This window comes from Selaginella moellendorffii, unplaced genomic scaffold (genome assembly GCF_000143415.4).
Source record: "Selaginella moellendorffii unplaced genomic scaffold, v1.0 SELMOscaffold_9, whole genome shotgun sequence".
Taxonomy (NCBI): Eukaryota; Viridiplantae; Streptophyta; class Lycopodiopsida; order Selaginellales; family Selaginellaceae; genus Selaginella; species Selaginella moellendorffii.
Window position 1 is genome coordinate 2,153,752 of NW_003314270.1, and position 17,138 is coordinate 2,170,889.

The 17,138-nt window shown below is 47.9% G+C and overlaps 5 protein-coding genes across 9 annotated transcripts; 2 read left to right on the forward strand and 3 right to left on the reverse strand.

The window, feature by feature from the left end:
- Positions 1-1,209: 1,209 nt before the first annotated feature.
- LOC9631054 lies at positions 1,210-2,691 on the reverse strand. Of its 2 annotated transcripts, XM_024672943.1 has the most exons (6): positions 2,456-2,691; positions 2,179-2,396; positions 1,936-2,064; positions 1,742-1,873; positions 1,523-1,682; positions 1,210-1,467 (listed from the first exon to the last, which is right to left on the reverse strand). In XM_024672943.1, the coding sequence occupies exons 1-5, from the start codon at positions 2,673-2,675 to the stop codon at positions 1,551-1,553; spliced, it is 831 nt and encodes a 276-aa protein (XP_024528711.1). In that variant the 5' UTR covers positions 2,676-2,691; the 3' UTR covers positions 1,210-1,467; positions 1,523-1,550. The 2 variants fall into 2 exon arrangements, with proteins under 2 accessions (XP_024528711.1, XP_002967967.2); XM_002967921.2 differs by having other exon boundaries at positions 1,210-1,682.
- A 1,228-nt stretch (positions 2,692-3,919) lies between these two features.
- LOC9631055 (RNA polymerase I-specific transcription initiation factor RRN3) lies at positions 3,920-6,677 on the reverse strand. The gene is made up of 14 exons (XM_002967922.2): positions 6,509-6,677; positions 6,365-6,448; positions 6,234-6,305; positions 6,110-6,181; positions 5,757-6,056; positions 5,585-5,695; positions 5,418-5,528; positions 5,156-5,359; positions 4,995-5,101; positions 4,858-4,941; positions 4,708-4,804; positions 4,535-4,654; positions 4,298-4,482; positions 3,920-4,242 (listed from the first exon to the last, which is right to left on the reverse strand). The coding sequence occupies exons 1-14, from the start codon at positions 6,614-6,616 to the stop codon at positions 3,984-3,986; spliced, it is 1,914 nt and encodes a 637-aa protein (XP_002967968.1). The 5' UTR covers positions 6,617-6,677; the 3' UTR covers positions 3,920-3,983.
- Positions 6,678-9,033: 2,356 nt separating this feature from the next.
- On the forward strand, positions 9,034-10,963 carry LOC9631056 (transcription factor BHLH089). The gene is made up of 5 exons (XM_024672942.1): positions 9,034-10,035; positions 10,096-10,176; positions 10,250-10,318; positions 10,389-10,454; positions 10,520-10,963. Exons 1-5 carry the CDS (start codon positions 9,295-9,297, stop codon positions 10,673-10,675), a joined length of 1,113 nt encoding a protein of 370 aa, XP_024528710.1. The 5' UTR covers positions 9,034-9,294; the 3' UTR covers positions 10,676-10,963.
- Positions 10,964-12,436: 1,473 nt separating this feature from the next.
- Positions 12,437-14,698, reverse strand: LOC9633140. Of its 4 annotated transcripts, none has more exons than XR_002992111.1 (12): positions 14,525-14,698; positions 14,212-14,462; positions 14,090-14,133; positions 13,932-14,042; positions 13,742-13,880; positions 13,590-13,685; positions 13,428-13,536; positions 13,301-13,363; positions 13,021-13,199; positions 12,890-12,967; positions 12,711-12,824; positions 12,437-12,638 (listed from the first exon to the last, which is right to left on the reverse strand). XR_002992111.1 is itself a non-coding variant. In XM_024672867.1 (11 exons), the coding sequence occupies exons 1-11, from the start codon at positions 14,673-14,675 to the stop codon at positions 12,777-12,779; spliced, it is 1,269 nt and encodes a 422-aa protein (XP_024528635.1). In that variant the 5' UTR covers positions 14,676-14,698; the 3' UTR covers positions 12,437-12,776. The 4 variants fall into 4 exon arrangements, 1 of the variants encoding a protein (XP_024528635.1); XR_002992110.1 differs by having other exon boundaries at positions 12,437-12,651; XM_024672867.1 differs by having other exon boundaries at positions 12,437-12,824.
- Positions 14,696-16,982, forward strand: LOC9631057. The gene is made up of 11 exons (XM_002967659.2): positions 14,696-14,783; positions 14,831-15,266; positions 15,467-15,577; positions 15,663-15,763; positions 15,813-15,884; positions 15,951-16,041; positions 16,109-16,189; positions 16,266-16,325; positions 16,381-16,503; positions 16,615-16,653; positions 16,745-16,982. The coding sequence occupies exons 2-11, from the start codon at positions 14,880-14,882 to the stop codon at positions 16,889-16,891; spliced, it is 1,212 nt and encodes a 403-aa protein (XP_002967705.2). The 5' UTR covers positions 14,696-14,783; positions 14,831-14,879; the 3' UTR covers positions 16,892-16,982.
- The last annotated feature ends 156 nt before the right edge of the window (positions 16,983-17,138 follow it).

Consider the following 17,138-nt stretch of genomic DNA (forward strand, 5'->3'; position numbering starts at 1 on the left):
CGTGAAAGTGTACACTCCAGTCGCAAGGGGAAGATTCTTGACATTGACAACGGCCACGGGCTGATCGAATCCAATTCCATAGTCTGCTCCAGCCACGACGAGGCACACAATGGTGGCGAGGATGCTCATCCCGCACCAAAACGTGAGATAAGAGATCGTCCGCAAGTTCCGGAACCACGTTGTGGGAAGAACCAGGAGAAACGCCATGCAAGTGAAGAGAGCCTTGCCTCGGATCACGCCCAGGACGTTGATCCTGGAGCTCGGGAATATGTGCGTGAGGGTGTCACCCATGGAGACGAGGTAACCCGTGAGCGTTCCAAGGATCCGGAGGTAGAAGAGCGTCCGGACAAGAATTGGAGCCCAGGATGGGAAGGCCTTGGTTGCTACGTCCTGATAGTTTGCGAGACTTGGATCGTGGACGAGGCACTTAGAGATGAGCTTGGATCCACACCAGTAGAAGGATGCGGTGATAAGCAGAACGAACAGCCCGAAGAAGCCCGATCTCTCTATCGCGTACGCGGAGGAGAGCGTTCCCAGGCCTGCGAGCAAAGAAAGTTAGAATCATAGATTATGAAGGTGTCCTTGCATACCAATGAGCAGGACGATGGAGTTTACTGACGCTTGGAACAAGGTGGCTTTGTTGTTCTCCTTGTCTTGCTCCGGGTTCTTGCAGCAGTCATCGATGATCTTCGAATTCCCGGACTCGAGCTCGACGTGCTGCTGCTGCTTCTCCATGTCGATCAAACAACGATGAAATCGAGTAAGCGAGCGAGAGAGCGGAGAAAAAAAAGAAAGAGCGAGTTCTAACCGACTCGGCTCTTTCTTTTTTCTAGTGATTTAGAGAGCAAGCAAAGCTTGCTTATATAATGCAGCCGACAAGCTGGATCATTAGATAAGTGATGCTCTTCTCTTTCTTGTTCAAACAGATTCCAGCCAAGATCCTTGCCGATAAAACTTTTATAATTGAATTTCTCCTCTTTGTGGAGAATCACACTACGCCAAAAAACTTTTAAGTACCGAGAACTTGTCAAAGCTTCTGTGCGAAAATCCGGAAAATCATGCAAGTGACACGAGACAGAAAAAAAAACAAAGAAAATGAGTATTTGTGCGCACCACCCAAAGTTTCCACCCCCAAACTTACTGGAACAACTGGATTTTGCTGGCAAAATCCCCAAAGAAGTAGCTAAATTACTAAAGACTATCACGAGATTCGAAGGAGCATTACTAGCACTGCTTGCTTCACCGCGTCACAATTATACAAGCATTATTTGGATGCCCAGAGCATCACCCAGCGATTCCCACTCTGCCACTAAAGGAGCTTTCTCGAGTTTGCGAAGCCACAACTTTGATCTTCTAGATCCTGGAATTGTTGGCACACACGTTGTTGCCTCGGTGTCTGGTCTCCTGGTTGCGAAGATCACACAGTTTGATAATACTTTCTTCCGCCACAAACTCCAGATCGCATTCCTGAAATGTGATTCCTTTGCTGTCAAGCTAACGCTCACACAGTAGAGTTTTTTACGATTCAGAACGATGTAAATCTTGGGTGATCACTTTGCAAGAACTTTGGGGACCGCTTCCACTTCCTGAAGCCACCGAGAGTGCAAAGGGCAGGGATCGGTCGTCCCAGACGCGATTGCTCGCTCCGAGATCCCGTAAAACCATCCGTTCCTCCATTCGAACTGAGACATAGACGAAGCATGTCATCACAGGAAAAGAGTGCGAAAAAAAGAGTAACGACCTCTTTCACAGCGGTGGGAAAGTAAGCAACCGATCTGGCATACGAACACAGGCGTTCCTCGAGCCCGGGATCAAAAGCCACGGATTTTTCCGAAGAGGCTGCGGCAGCAAGCTCGGTTATAAGCTCGGAGACCTGTTGCAAGTAGGAAAAAGAGGGAGCTTTCCGTTTTCTAGAATGAGATGAACATGATATACCTCGTCACGGTACCTCTTCTCGACGTCTCCCACAGTTGCGCCAGGGTGACGGGCACCAACAAGCATGAAAGCTGAAATCCATATCAGCTTCTCAAGCATGGGCTTGGCAAACTCGCGGGCGTCCAGCACCTGTTGAATCCATCCTGCCATTGGAGTAAGTCGAGAGAGCTTCTTTCGAAAGAAGAAAGAAAGAAAAGTTCTCTTTTCTCTCTGGTTCTCACGAGAGTTTCTTTGCGATAGTACCTTGCATGACAATCCTCCAGCGTGTAGCCTTGCAGCAACGGCAGCAGCCCATTTCCCACACGCGGCAGTGAGGCCTTCGGGATTGGCATCCGTCTTGCCATCAACGGGCTCGTCCCCGAGCTTGGCGACCGCGAAGTAGACGAGGACCTGCGTAGCTTCTGCCAATCCACGCTTCTCCAGCCACGGCTCCAGCATCCCATTCTGGAAGAACACCAAGTCTGGGAGAAGAAGCGAATGAGAGGAAGCCTAGAGAGAATTCCATGGATTCTATGGATACCTTCGCGACGGTGTGCCGGGGTAGCGTCCACGACAGCGTCCAGATCGTTGTTCCGGGTGCAAACAAAGATGGGGCCGGAAGAGAGACTGGATGGAAACGGCTGGCCTCGCAGCAAAACAACGTCCCTGCCATGCCCCAGCTTTTCAAGAGCCGACCCAATTCGGCCCCGCCCAACAATCACTGCCGGTGGCGGCAGCATTGAAGCCACAAATGCCGCCATGGTTTCAGCGATAAACCCTAACTTGGCACTCGGGTTTAAGCAATTAATGGATATATTTAGAATATGTTTGAAAATCTTAGGATATTCTACAATCGATCCTTGGACATTTAAATATTTATAATTTATAAACTACTTTCTAGTATATTCTAGTCTAATGGTATGTTTATAATTATAAACTTCTAATTGGATTAATAAATAATAAACGGTTTCGAGGTAATCCCGCAAATAACTATAGAGAGTCTTTCAGCCATTTTATGACATGTATCCGCATCAGGTTTCATCAAGTTGCAAAATGCAATGTAGCAATGCGACACCCAATCTTCGTGCAAGTCTCTTTTTAGTATTGCCTTCAGGGCTAAAGGGAATGGCTGGCATGCCAACTTAAAAAGTAATTTAGCATTCTCTTGCTTAGTCCTAAGACTTTCCCAAAGACTTTTCCACTTACGATCATAACCTAAAGGTGGTAATGATAGACATTATGCTAGTTGTTTATCATCCAATTTGAGCCGGCCTCCCTTTATGGCATCCTTCACAAACGTATCTCCCAGTTTGTTGTTCACCGTTACAAGCGTTTCAATAAGCTTTGAAGTTGGATTCACAATCATCTACAGCCCTTTTCAAAATAGATGCAAAGAGAGATACTATCCAACCCAACCTGATAAGCTTGTGCTGGATCAGCAATCTCAAGCAATATACCAAGACCATTGTCCACGTCACTTCCATGGCTTATGAAGAACGACTTAACCCTTGGCTTTTGCCCCTAAACCAACGAAGTGTTTAGACTCCATAGGCCAGACCGTGTCAAACACTATTTGATAGACATCTGGTTCTGCAGCCACATTTGGATGTTCCTTAACCATTTCGCGAAAGAGCAGGGTTTGTAGCTCAAACTCTTCTTTGTCTCTCTGAAAGGGAACCCATTTAAAAGGATAAGCAACTATTCTGGTGAAAGTCTCCTGATCACATGTCTGGGTAAGCGAGTCCAGAGCATCGTTTGCAAACTCAGCATCAAGAAACCTCCGGATCACAATGCGGCTGTGCCTCTTCCCAATGAGCTTGTGGAAAACTGGTACCTTTGTCAGTGGTGCCTTGTTAATAATCAAATCAATCAACTTTGTCAGTTGTTAGTAATCAAATCAATTAGCTCATCCGTGAAGAGTTCTTGACATTCTGGTGAAGGTGCCCAAGCCCCACGCAGAGATATCCGTCCAACTTCAGATCTGAATCTTTCCAAATGGAATCCATGAAATCCAACCCTAAGTTTACAAATATATATTTGAAGCATTTCCTTAAACAAACTTGATGATCTCAAGACATTGGAAGCATCTGTGCCAAATTCGCCGGTAGCATCCGAGGCGGCGTGATGGACATGCACTCCAAAGAATTCCGGAACGCTTCCTCGCCACCATCATGGTGCTCGTAGCCTTCCTCTTCGGCCTCCATCAGATCATCCGGATCTAACACCTCTTCCTCCTCCACAACAGGCTCCTCCTCGTCGCTGCTCTGTTCCTCGACTTCGTTTGCCGAGTGAGCCGCAGACCAGTGCGTGAAGATTGGCTCGATAAATCTGTCCACCATTTTGTTGTTACTCAGCACAGTAGAAACAATTACCATGGTCTTACCTGTCCGATCGTCTCAGCAAGTAAGGATCAAATGGGAAGAACATCTCTAGCCTGTTGTCACCTCCATAGGATTTGAATGACAAGACCTCGAATCCGGAGCTAGGCTCTACAGTGCCGCTGTAGCTGATAAGCTGAATTGCCGTCGCTTGCCTGACAAACTCCTCGACGACGGAGGGAAGACACACCTAGTAGCATAACGAGCATTAGCACACAACCAATTATGCTCTTGCGGGTTACCTTAAGAGGGCAAAGCTTGTGCTCTATCAGCTGTTGCAATCTCAAGCCTTTCAGCAAGGGTCTTTGCGTAGAATCCGCATGAAGCTCCCTCAATCTGAAGCAGAGAATGTACATTACTGCCTGCATGAAACATGAAAGTTAATGACCGTCCAAAGCCAGAGTAAAATGATCACCTGACAAGCAGCATAGAAGACTCCATGAAGGGCTGTGTCTGTCAATTTGAACACGTCGAACCTTGTAGGAGTAAAGCTGACACACCAGTTTACTAGCCTGTAGATAATAATCTCATTAGAATGACTCCCTTTGTCTTATGAAAGCAGTACCTTGAAACGGATGAAAGCACCACAGGCAAAGGTAAGAAGTTTGCCCTGGCAAGGTAGCTCGCAAGGTATGCGGCAGCAGACATCCTGGAAAAGAACCATAATTAGAGAGGTTTCCTTCTAAAGCTCAGAGGTTGTACCTTGTGTTGCTAGGAATAGACCGAGTCACAAATGTCTCGCAAAGAAACCCAGCGAAGTTCACCCCGCAACTTGAAGGAGATAACGAGCACAGATAGAAGATCAAGAACTGAAGAAAACAAGCTTGTTACTAAAATTCACACTTCACTTCGACAAGACATACCTGCGTAAACTTTGACTTGTAGGTGTCAAGGACAGTCGACTTGAAAGAAACCATTAGTGTTGTATACACCTCGTCGAGCCTTTCATTTTTCGCACATTGATGCAAGTGCTCAAACACCAGTTCCATCAAATGGTCCATCTTGTCTGCTATTTCATCTAAAGGCTTCTTCCCTGAATGCGCTGCTAACGCATGCTCCAATTGAGCCTGCAAGAAACTCACGCATTAGAATTCTTATCTAAAGATAAACAGATGAGATATTTACCTCACTACCGGGAGCCGCTTGTTTGTCATCGGATTCATCAACATCCATATGGAAGACCAAAACTTTGCTACTATCCTCATCCTTCAAAATGTCCTCCCAAGCTATCTCTACCTGGAAGGATAATGAGAATAAGAGAAAAAAAATAATAAAACCGTGTAAGCTCTTACATCTATCTCGATCAGCCTGTCGACTATCCCCAACAGCATCCGGCTGCTTATAGCTGGACTAACGCGCTTGCTATCTAAAAGTAACATATTCTCCAGGAACAAAGAATTCCACTGCACAAAACTTGTTCAAGGTAAGGCCGTTTGAATCACATAAAAAGAAGAACGAACTTACATCTTTGTCAACCCTTCGATGAGGCATTCTTTGCTGGACGATCGGATGAAGCCTCAGAGCGGCAATTGGGACCAACTCCAAAATTCGTTGTAGAGCTAGATGCACACGATTCACGACGTCACTTTTCATGGACAAATGTAGCGGTTTTAGTCCTTTAAGACTTTCAAAAGTCATCTTTTTTCTAGCAAGCCTGTCTTGTGTATAACAGTCAAGATGCACCTTGATACCACATGAGGGAGGCAAAAAGTTCCGCACTAGCATGTCCAAGCATCTGGGCACCAAAACACCGCTAGAAGTCGCCTGAAATGAAAACATCTAAGCATTCCGGAGAAACAAATCATCTGTCTACCTACCAAATTCACGACAAGGTTCTCAATTGCATCCAGAAGCTCATTGCTGCCACTCCAGAAGCTCATAGAAAACACCTAGAGAAAATTTTCTTAGTACGAAGCATTAGAAAACAGAAGGGCGACTTACAAGCGATAGCAGCATCTCGTGATCCCGCTCGTTGATAATGCTTACACATTGGGAGAGCGCTCGTATTCTTGCCTGGAAAAATTACAACGAAAATAAGGCTTCCCTACAATAAAAATTTAAATTCCACGTACCGCCAAGCCAGAGACGCTTTCTGGATCATCGAAGTCGACGTTTTTCAAGTCCGAGAGCAATTTCCGGTAGCGATCGATGTCCTCCTGCAAGGAACCCAAAACCCTAAGCCTCAAAAACCCCAGGACAAGCAATCACACACATACCCCAGACAACGCTTGCAACATCCACGACCGCACAATCTCTTGGAGCTGCTTATCGTCCACTTCCGCAGCCGCCGCAGCCGACTCTTTCGCTTGCCCTTCCATCGCCATGGCGGCGACACTTGAGCTACATTTCTGCCGGCCCAATTTTAGGGCTCTTGGATTAGGGCTTAGCCGACATCTGGGGTATATCCCGCGGCATTTTGCGCGCTTGGAGCTTTCGAAAATTTGAGCAAGCGCGCCATTTAAGTAGGTCTCTTTAGCTAGCTGGCTGACTGGCTGGCTGTTGCAAAGCCCAAATTCAACCCCTGCGCAACACCACATGGCCACATGCCTTTCGGTACCTGCCGCGTGGCCGTCTGCCATTGGCCAGCAGCGTCGACTTCCACGGCAGCAGCAGCACATCACGAGTACAAGGCATGTCAGTACGGCGCACATGCCAATGTGTATCTCCGCTGTACGGGTACGTATTTGCGGGCGAGTGGTACCGTATGCCCGTCAGGCACATGGGCCAAAAGCGTAGCGCGACGGGATGGTGTCAGTGGCCACATCTTCGTGTGCATGTGGACACGCAACCAAAAAGGATGCGTACGGAACGCGGCCTTTTAAAAATCCTCGGGAGAAATATCCCAGCCCTCCTGTGGTGACCGTTGAAAGAATTTAGGGTTTTAAAGGTTAGGGCAAATTGACATGCACGTGCAGTGTCGCTCGACTTGTTTAATCTCCGCGGTGAATCACGATTCCGGGGATCATCCAATCGCTTGTTAACAGGAGGGGCGACACATGTATCTATCTCGGAGCTTGTCTTTGAATCACAGCGCATAGCACACGTTCACTGGCGAATTGTTTTTGTAAGCGGGACGTGTGTACGGATTAGGTCCTTGGTGTTGACCAATCTTGCTTAGGCATTTTGTAAGGTAAAATTTACATTTATACTCCACCAACTTGGATCGTTTTCACATGACAAGCTCTGCTGGCCATGGTGTGTCCTAATCCGCGTGTTTTCAGTGTGTTGTGATAGTTTCACATGGCCAATTTGCAGGACTTGGCAATGCCCACAAACAATTCTAGGGTTCCTCCTTGTCTGTCCACACGGTGAGATCCCTCTAACGTGTAACGTTCTAGTAGAGGGATTTTAAAGGATCACTTCGATTTGAGTAAACTTTGTGAGAAAGTTCCGATCGAATGGATTATTAGTGTCTGCTGGCTAGCGATGCAACCGTGCATGTGGGGAGTGCATGGCACTTCCGGGACATGGGAGGTTTCTATATGATGCAAAGAATGTCTTTCTATGTTCTAGGCAGTGTAATCAAAGGCAATAATCTACACGGGAGATAAGAAAAGGCGGAATCGAGGCTGGTTGACCGATCTCAAAGCCTGGTGAATGTCCTGACTTTGAGTTGCTACCCATGGCCACGCCCTAGAAAATCATTTCCAGGGAAACGAGGGAGCCCCAATCACCCAACACTTTCAACTGTAGAGATCTCCCGCCCCATGTCTCGCCACGCCCCCGTCCCCCAAGATCCGAAATCCACAAGGGGCCAGCTCACCCAAGTTGAATTCCTCGCTAGATCTCACATGGACGCACTAGAAACTTGTGCATGGATGCGATTGAAGCGGTGGCGAAACTTGCATTTAAAAGAGAAAACAATGCGAGGTAATTCGATCCGAGGGGCTATGGTATCCTTTGCTTCGTGTGTCGCATAGATTTACATCAAGGCGCGAGATCAATCCATAGACAATGCGAAGTAACACATGCGCTTCGCCACTTTTCTAAAACCATCCCCGGTCCTCACTTTGACTTGAGTGATGCAAATGCAAATGTATGCTGGCTGGCTGGCTAGTAAATCTTTATAAACATCAGTAAAAACCTTGGTAATCTTACCCTGCCTACAGCTCCATGGTCTAAATTCATGACATGATCTTCCCCTCCGTGTCAGGGATGGAACATGGCCAAGAAAACTAGAAGAAGCATATTCTTTGTGATTGGCCTGAAAGGTGCCGGAATTATTCGCACAGTACCCCCACAATCTTTGTTAGTGCATCATGGGCCACTCCAATCACATTCCATTCCATTCCCACACTTATTCATTCGTTTCCAATGTAGTTAACCCTACGCCACCTTTGCGTGCACTCCATGCATACAAAGTAAGTTAGTTACCTTGCCCGTTTCCACCGTTGGATGGGCATACGCCCGCCGATCCAACCGCTACCAAACGCGTACATTATATGTACTCTTCCGTGCGGAGTGGGCCACAACTTGGAGCAAGGGGAATATCCGTACGTGTGGGTCATTAGCACGCGCGCATGTGCCCCGGGTATCTGTATGTATCTGCCCTCTATCATTACCACCACCTGCCATCCAATTTAACTTCCATCCACACTGTCCACGTCGGCTTTTAACCTGCGTCACATGCACAAATACATTTTCACCCGTGAGGAATATGCCGGGGGAGCTGGACCCATCGTACGTACGGCCGGTTTAGCGGCGTTTTAACCTACTAGGTTCTCCTTTAGTTTATTTTAGTTTTGTTTCTTGGTATGCGTGCTTGCGCGAGGGCTTTTTGAGCGGCATTCCTTTCCTTGCCCCTTGAGAGTTTGCTCATCGCGATCGCGATAGTTTGGCCGCTCGTCACGGTCTGGAGTGTGATCTCTCCTATCCACATTTTCCCTGATTCTTGGATCTTCGCGTTCTTTGCTCGCCCGCTCGTCCCGCGCCCATTTCCGATCGATTCTCTGGTTTCTCGGGGCAGATGCGTTGCTGATTTCTACATTCCAGCGCTCCTCTCATGGCAAGAGATCCAGCTTACGATCTCTCTCGCGGTTTCACCTCTCCATGCGATTGGGCCGCCTCGTTCGCCAAGAACGAATCGCAGGCTCTAGCCGGCTTTGGCGTCGCCAGGAAATTCCAGTCGTCACGGTTACAGCAGCAGCCACTTCCCCTGAGATCCATCTTCACAGACAGTACGGTTCCAACGCTAGCTCGCCTCGCTAATTCTCCAGCCACAAGGGATGATGGAGCGAACGAAATTTGTGCCAGGAATGGAGCCCCTAGCAGCGCGAATCCACAAGACCCAATCGATGGATTGGATCTTGGGCAAAGGCCCGAGGCGACGTCCGAGTCGGGCTGGACGGCCTACTTGGATATCTCCGTGGATTGGAACGCTTACAACAGTTTGTCGAGACATCTGATAAGACCCGGATCGATCGACGGTGGTGGGTCGATGGAGGACGAGTGGCGGGAAGATTCGTCCATGGAGTCGGACGCGTCCTCTGGTCCCGAGCAGCCCGAGCTCCTCCGAAAGGAGGGGTTGAGGAGGAACGCTCTACGGGGGAAGAGAAAGTCGGCGGCGGTGAGGGAAACCAATCCGTGTTGCGTCGTCCGGGAGGGCGATAATGATCTCGATGATACTTGCCAGTCGAATCTCAGCTGTGAGTCGGTCTCGGACGATCCGAGACCGGCTAGACGGCGATGCAAGAGAAGTAGAGTCGGCGATGATCATCAACCAGCATTGTCACGGCCTCCTCAGGTAAATTAAAACATGGGAGTTTCTGATCTGGAAACTTATCATGGATGCTTCTCTTTGCAGGTTGTAGATGAGCACTCGGATGAGAATGAGGTCGAGGTTGAGGCTGGCGAAGCCGAGATTTCCAGCCCTCCAAGCGTCAATGTAAGAAGCGAGCTTCTGCTTCCGGGCTTTGATCGTTTCGTGGATTGACGCTTTTGTCTTCCTTCTCCACCAGATACACGAGAAAGCTGTAGATTCACGCTTGGAGTTGCTGCAGCACTTGATACCACATAGTAGTAGACAGGTACGGGGCGATCTGGTTTGGCTCTTGAGAAGCGCGCTAAGTATTCCGTGTTTGTGTAAACCATTTGCAGCTGGATGAAGAGCAAGTGCTAGAAGTCGCGATCGACTACGTGAAAAGTCTGGAAGAGGAGATCAAGGTAGAGCTCCTTGGCTGCTGCGAGCGATCCTAGCGGAAGTTCTAAGCTTTGTTTTGCCTTCTCAGATGTTTGGAGCTTCAAAGGATGGATTGAGCAGCGAGCAATCTGCCTCCGCTGGCGATAGCGCAATGACCTCGCAGAGTTGCCAAGCTGCAAGTGCGTTGCAGGACAAGGGCATTTGCATGTTCCCACTGTCAATGGTGGTGGCAACGACAACATGACGCAACGATCAGTCCTTTTGTATGATGCATTGCTGCTGCTGCTGAGCTCCTTGTACCAGTGCCAAGTTATAATGCTCTTCTTTTTTGGTGCCAAGATCATCCACTGATCCAACAGAAAAGGGTATCATCGATGTCTTGGTTTGTAAAACAAGAATGTCTTGCTGCTTCCCAGTTTGCTGGAGCAAGAAGCATGGGCACAACACACAACACACAAATCCTTTTTGATCTCAAGCTCAACTTGTATCTTGTGTCAACTGTTAAAAAGAGGAAAGAACACCTTGCTCTTTATCTCTGGTTGGTAAGCAGATCTACACCTGCCTTTTGTTCTCATGCATGACAACACCACACACAAAACAGTGCAAGCGAAAATTTAGAAAGGTACCCACATCATATGTAATGTGTGAGTGCATGTTTGAAGCAACAGCCAGGTAAAGTCAGGAAGGATCAAACAAGAGTTAAAACTCTTTTCTGAATGCAGCCATTCACCCAGGCAGCCATGCATGCATAAGCATTAACAACATCCCCAATAAAGTAGGGATGATGAAACAGTACTTACTAGAAGGTAGGCTGAGCCCAGCTCTGGAGCAGCAAAATAACACAGGCTTTGAATTTGTTTGCATTCTTCTTGTGAGTGCTGCAGGCAGGGAGGCAGGAGGGGCAGGGCAGGGAGGGGGGGCAATGAAGGGAATATAAACTCATTCTATCTCCTTGTTTTTGCATTGCTCTTGTGGGAGAAGAGGAAGATGTGGATGTAGACCTACCTAACCCCTTCCTGGGGGACAATGCTAACACTGTTACTCCTGGTATGTCAAATTCCTGGCATGGATGCTTATATGATACTGAATAAAAAAAATGCCAAAACAGTATGTTATGTGTCATATGGGCTTCTATTCTATGCCTCATAATCTGTTTGGAATCATGCACAATTTGGGGGAGGGACTGGTGGTGGTGCTGGTTTGAATTTCAGGCCCTCCACCATCATGATCACCATCACCTTGTGAGGAATATGACAGTGAGGTGTGCCTGGCATGGGCTAGCTTGTTGCATGTGCAATGCTGGCCTGTTCTCTGCTCCCTCATCCCTCTTTCACTCCTTTCAGTCTTGTGGCGTCAATGGAGGTAAAAGATTTGGTGGTGCTGTGTTGTGAGAACAGTGGTGGTTGACTCCTTCCTAACTGAACATGAACTGCTAAAAAAGCACTAAAGGAAAAGAAAAGAAAAAAAGAAAAAAAGAAACAACAAACAGCCAATCTCTGCCTCTGTCTCCCGATTCTGGGGCCACGGCAAAATCTCCAAAAGCCTGCTGCTGCCACTGCGCGTTCTCAGGGCAGCGAGCGAGAGTTTCACATACACACAGAGATCCAGAGCATATGCTACCTCTTGGTTTCCCTCACTGTCACTTGTTACCCAGGGAAGGATTTTTACAGCTCCTCCTTCCTGCCTGAGCGCCGAGCATGGGGCACGATGGCATGCCCATGCATGCGACATCGCACTCAAGGAATTGAATTTGGGGGTGGGGGGTGCTTCAAGCCTCGTTTGTTCCCTCTTTTGTTTGGTAGCTAAATTCACACTAAAAAGAAAATATCCACCGGTCAGCAGCAGCACAGCAGCAACAACAACTTTGGTACGATTGTGTTTCCGGCCAGCCAGCGACCTACCTATATATTCCCCCCTTTCAATTCCGTCAACTTGTTGCCACTAATTGCTAATGCATTAAGTCCATGCTGTACCACCACCACCTTGGCCCTATAGACACACTCCATACAGCTCAGCCCCTCTGTTTCTCTCTCTCATTGGAGAGATAGGCAGTAAGGAAGATCTCACAGGATCTCAGCACTGCAAAGACAAAGATACACACACGCACACTCTCTCTAGTATAAATTGCTTAGCTAGCTATTGCTTTGCTTGTCAATCTCTCTAATACTACTTACTTACCTCAGTGATGTTCATGTTATAAGCCATAGCTAGCCAATCCCACTAGGAGCATGAGACAATGTCCCCCAGGGACAAAGAGAAAAGGAAACGCAAAGGCTTACATTTTTTGTTCTTGATCTTGTGAAGGCTGTGCTATGCGATTGTACACATTTGGTTGTTGTTGTGTTTCACTGGATGGCAGCATATAACTCTTGTTCCCTTTTTGAGGCACTCAGCTGGAGCATGGGCCAGAAAAACGGTCAGCAAGCAAAACAACAAACCAAAACAAAGAGAAGCTTACGAGTTGCATGAGTTGATCGTCTGTTATACCCGCGGGAGCCTCTGTCATGTGGAGTTGTCTGAGTTTCTTGTCGATTTCCTGGCGGCCACGGGTTGTTCAGTGAAAAACTCGAGGCGAGACACTTATGTTACCTCCATTTTTTCTTCGTACTCTCGCCTCTCCTTCAGCTCCCCTAAGTAGTCCTCCACAACTGTAGTTCCTGCGAAAGGCTCGAGTGCTCTTGACAAAGCTTCATGATGCACGGAGAACTCCTCTGACTTGGTCCGAGATTCGCCATTCTCGAAATACGACTTCCTCTTGGGCGTGGACACTGAAACAGAAAAACGCGAGTTTGTGAGTGCGTGAATATTTTGATAGAATGCTGGAGAGAATTTAATCTCTTGGAATACCTTGTGCACGGATAAAGTTTACCTGAAGCCATGGGAGACAATGACGGACATCCAGGCATCAAAGTTTTGCTATTTGGAGTAGAAGCTGCAAACAAAAACTGCGTCAGCCACCAATATTGAAGAACCAAAATAGAAAAAACAAGACGTACACGACGCCATGGGTGAAATGGAATAATAGCTGTGGCTCTCTTTGTAAGGGTCTAGCCTGCAGTCTATCTCTGCCAGGCGAACGGCCTCTTGGCCCTCCACATCAAAGGCCTGCTCCAAATTCTTTTAGTGCGAGCATACCAGCGTCGAGTGTTAAAAAATACCGTTGAGACATGCGAGATAACACTGCTATTATCCCCATCGTCGTCAACAATGTCTTGCTGGCGAAGCAATTCTTCCACCATCGCTTCCTCCTCTGGCTGGAAAAACAAAACAGCTAGTTATAGAGCAATCTGACCGAGTAAAACACGCTCACCGTGAGCCTGAAGTACCTCGCACTTGGTCCTAGAAGAATATTTCTTAAAACATGACCTTGTTTCTCAGGATGCAAGGCGTCTAGATTTTCCAGAGATCGCTTAAGTTTCGCATATCTTCGTCGTCTCTTCCTCTCATCCCTGAGAAGAACAGATACTCTCAACAGGCTTTCGAACAAGTTACTCTCTTACCTCAGCTTTCTTGATGCATCGGACTCATATTCTCTACCGCCGAGACGGCGATTTCTGGCTCCTCGCTCCAGCTCTTGAAGCTTCATATCCAGCATAGTGATCGTCTCTAGACTGCTCCAACCATTTAAGTACAATAGATAAATCTACTCAAGTCTTACCCACGGTTGATCTTGTCGGCTTCTTCAGGTTTTAGCTTGTCCTTCTGTCCTAAAAATTCCGGGAAAAAACAGTCATGCTTAGTGACAAGAAAGAAAGAAAGAAAAATTCCCTGCCGGATCACCTGGTCGAGATTCTTGAGCCGTCTCCGGCTCTTCTTCTTCATGTCCTCGACGAAAACTTCCATTTCCATAATAAACGTTCTTCGCGGACCCCCATCAAATCGCGCATTTCCATTTTCCTCGCAACCTTGAACGATCGCCAAAGATGATGAGGCATTCTCCACGATCGGCTCCTCCGGATAAGAGACTGGAACAATCGCCAAGGCATCCTGATTGGAAGCGTCGCCGTCGGCAGCAGCAGCTGATCCAGGCACTAGACACGACCGCATTCTCAATCCACTCTAAAGAGCCAAGAAAAAAAAAAGAAATCCTTGCCTGGATCTTCCTCTCGCTGCAATGCAGCTGCGCAATCGCCATCATCAGGCCGATGCAAGAAGGAATCCAAGATCCTCGTGACCACCGCGTACTCGTCCTCGTCCTCGTCGTCGCCCAGCCCTAATTCTGGACTATCGTCGTCCATTTCCATCCAAGAACCCTAAAATATTTCTCTTGGGGGGCACTTTTTTTATCGCCGTGCCGGGGCAAATGCAGCGACGCGCCATGGCGAGAGCGGCGCGGCGGCATTGTCACAGAGGTACAAGATCGCCTCGCCAGTGCTAGGGTTTTGATTCCGCAACGCAGGCGTCGCGAGATCTATGGAATGGTAGCCGATTGATGTGTAAGATCCATCATGTCCTGGCAAAAGGAAGTGGCCAACATCAAGCTCCAGATGAAGCTGTCCAAGCGGCGATGGCTGGCCTGGACGCTGGGATTGCTCCTCCTGGTCAGCCTCTCCACGCTGGGCGGCATCATCGCGTACCACTACACGCCCACTCACATCACGCCCTGTGAAGTCTTGGGGACTGATTTGTGTAGAATTGCGCTGCTCGCTCCGCCGGCTCCTCCTCCGCCCAGGCCCTGGTTGAACAAGAGCGACACCGAGATTGCGGAGTTTGCTCTTGCGGTGGATCTCAAGCACCAGAGCTTTCGAGCGCAGTCGGGTCCCTCCAAGGTGGCCTTCTTGTTCTTGACGGCTGGCGCCTTGCCTTTCGAGCTCCTCTGGGAGCGCTTTTTCAAAGTAAGTTTCCTGTTCCTTCTTTTTTTCTTGTGCCTTTCACTTTTTATTTTCGTTCCTTTGCGGGGATCGTCTTTTCTCGTTTTTGTTTGCTTGTTTCTCGCTAGTGTGCTTGCATGGATTCTTGTAGGCAGGGTCTCTAACTTCTTCCGCGCAGTTATAGAATAAGTGTTGACTCCAAAAACAAAACTTTTTTCTGCCAGGGAAACGAAGGCTTGTATTCCATCTACGTGCATGCCTCGGACACGGCCATCAACAAGAAGGTTGTGTGGAAGACCGATTTGTTTCGCTCACGAATGATCCGCTCCCAAAAGGTATGGGTTTTACGTCTCCGTTGCCTCGGAATCACAAGCATTTTCCTTCGTTCTGTTTTTTACATTCTCGTGTGCCTGGCGACAGGTGCAATGGGGCAACATCAACATGATCGATGCGGAGAGGCGACTCCTCACTCACGCCGTTCTCGATCAGAACAATGCCTACTTCGTTCTTCTTTCCGACACGTAAGTCTCTCCGCCACAAGTTCCTTGTGTTGATCGAGTCAATTGTCAGGTGTGTACCGCTCCATAGCTTCCGCTACACGTACAATCATTTATTGAACTTCAGTGGTAGCTTTGTCGACTGGTAAAAAAGCTTCTCCTTTCCTCTTTGTTTCTGGAGAATATTTAATGGTGGCCGTGACTGGCACAGCTTCGACGACCCTGGCCCCCATGGGAGGGGAAGATACATGGGCTACATGTCCCCACAAGTAGAGCAATGGGAATGGAGAAAAGGTGCACAGGTTTGTGCTGCTCAAATGCTTCAATTATCTTACAATGCAGTTTAACGACAGAATAAACGTCTCTCAGTGGTTTGCAGTACAGCGGCATCATGCTCTTATGGTCATCGCTGATCACGTGTATTATCGAAAGTTTAAACTGTTCTGCAAGGTAAAGGAGCGTCGCATTTGCTACTCTTCGATGCCCATGCTCACTTGATCCTTTTCTTCCTCGTCTTGTTTTGCAGCCGGGTGACAACAACCGGAACTGCTACCCGGACGAGCATTACTTGCAAACATTCCTCTTCGTAAGCGAACATCCATTTGCTGCTCCAGTTCTCTCACACGATCATCCATTTCCAGATTATGGATTCGGCAGGGATAGCAAACTGGACAGTCACTCACGTCGACTGGTCCGAAGGCAAATGGCACCCGAAATCATATACTAAAGCAGACGTAACTGCGGAGAAACTGCGGCAGCTCCAGGTACTCCTCCCTTGCTGCTTCGGTCTCCTGTTTTCTCTCCTCGCAACAGTTGCAAAAGCTCATTCGTTCGTGTCACTGATCTTACCTGTGCCTGTGCGTGCTTCCATCCAGATGATTGACGAATATGTGCACAAGACAAGTACTGCAAAGGTATGATTGAATCGATTCGCAATCTCTAAAAGCTGTGCGCGCCTAACTCGGATCCTCTTTTCCTTTTCTTCTTTTTTTTTATCTCTTACAGGCTGTGGTAACGAGAACTCCGTGTATATGGAATGGCGAGCGGCGGCCGTGTTTTTTATTCGCGCGAAAGTTCCTTCCAGAGACGGCCCAAGCTTTGCTCAAGATCTTGCCCAACTCGACGTGGGAAAAATCGCCACCATTATTGTAGAGTGTTGTCAAAAGAATCGCAATGAGAAATACCAAAGAAACGAATAGAATGGAAAGAAAATATAATTTAAACAAAAAAACCAGAGGAGGAATGGCCACGTGTCATGACACGTAGGCATGCCACATGGGCATATGCGGCGACATGAAGCGTGCAGCTTCATGTCGCCGCATCTCAATTAATAAAAAAGAAATGTTTTTTCTCCCCCTTCGTCTATCATCAGGGTTGTGTTTTTCTTTCCATCTCTCTC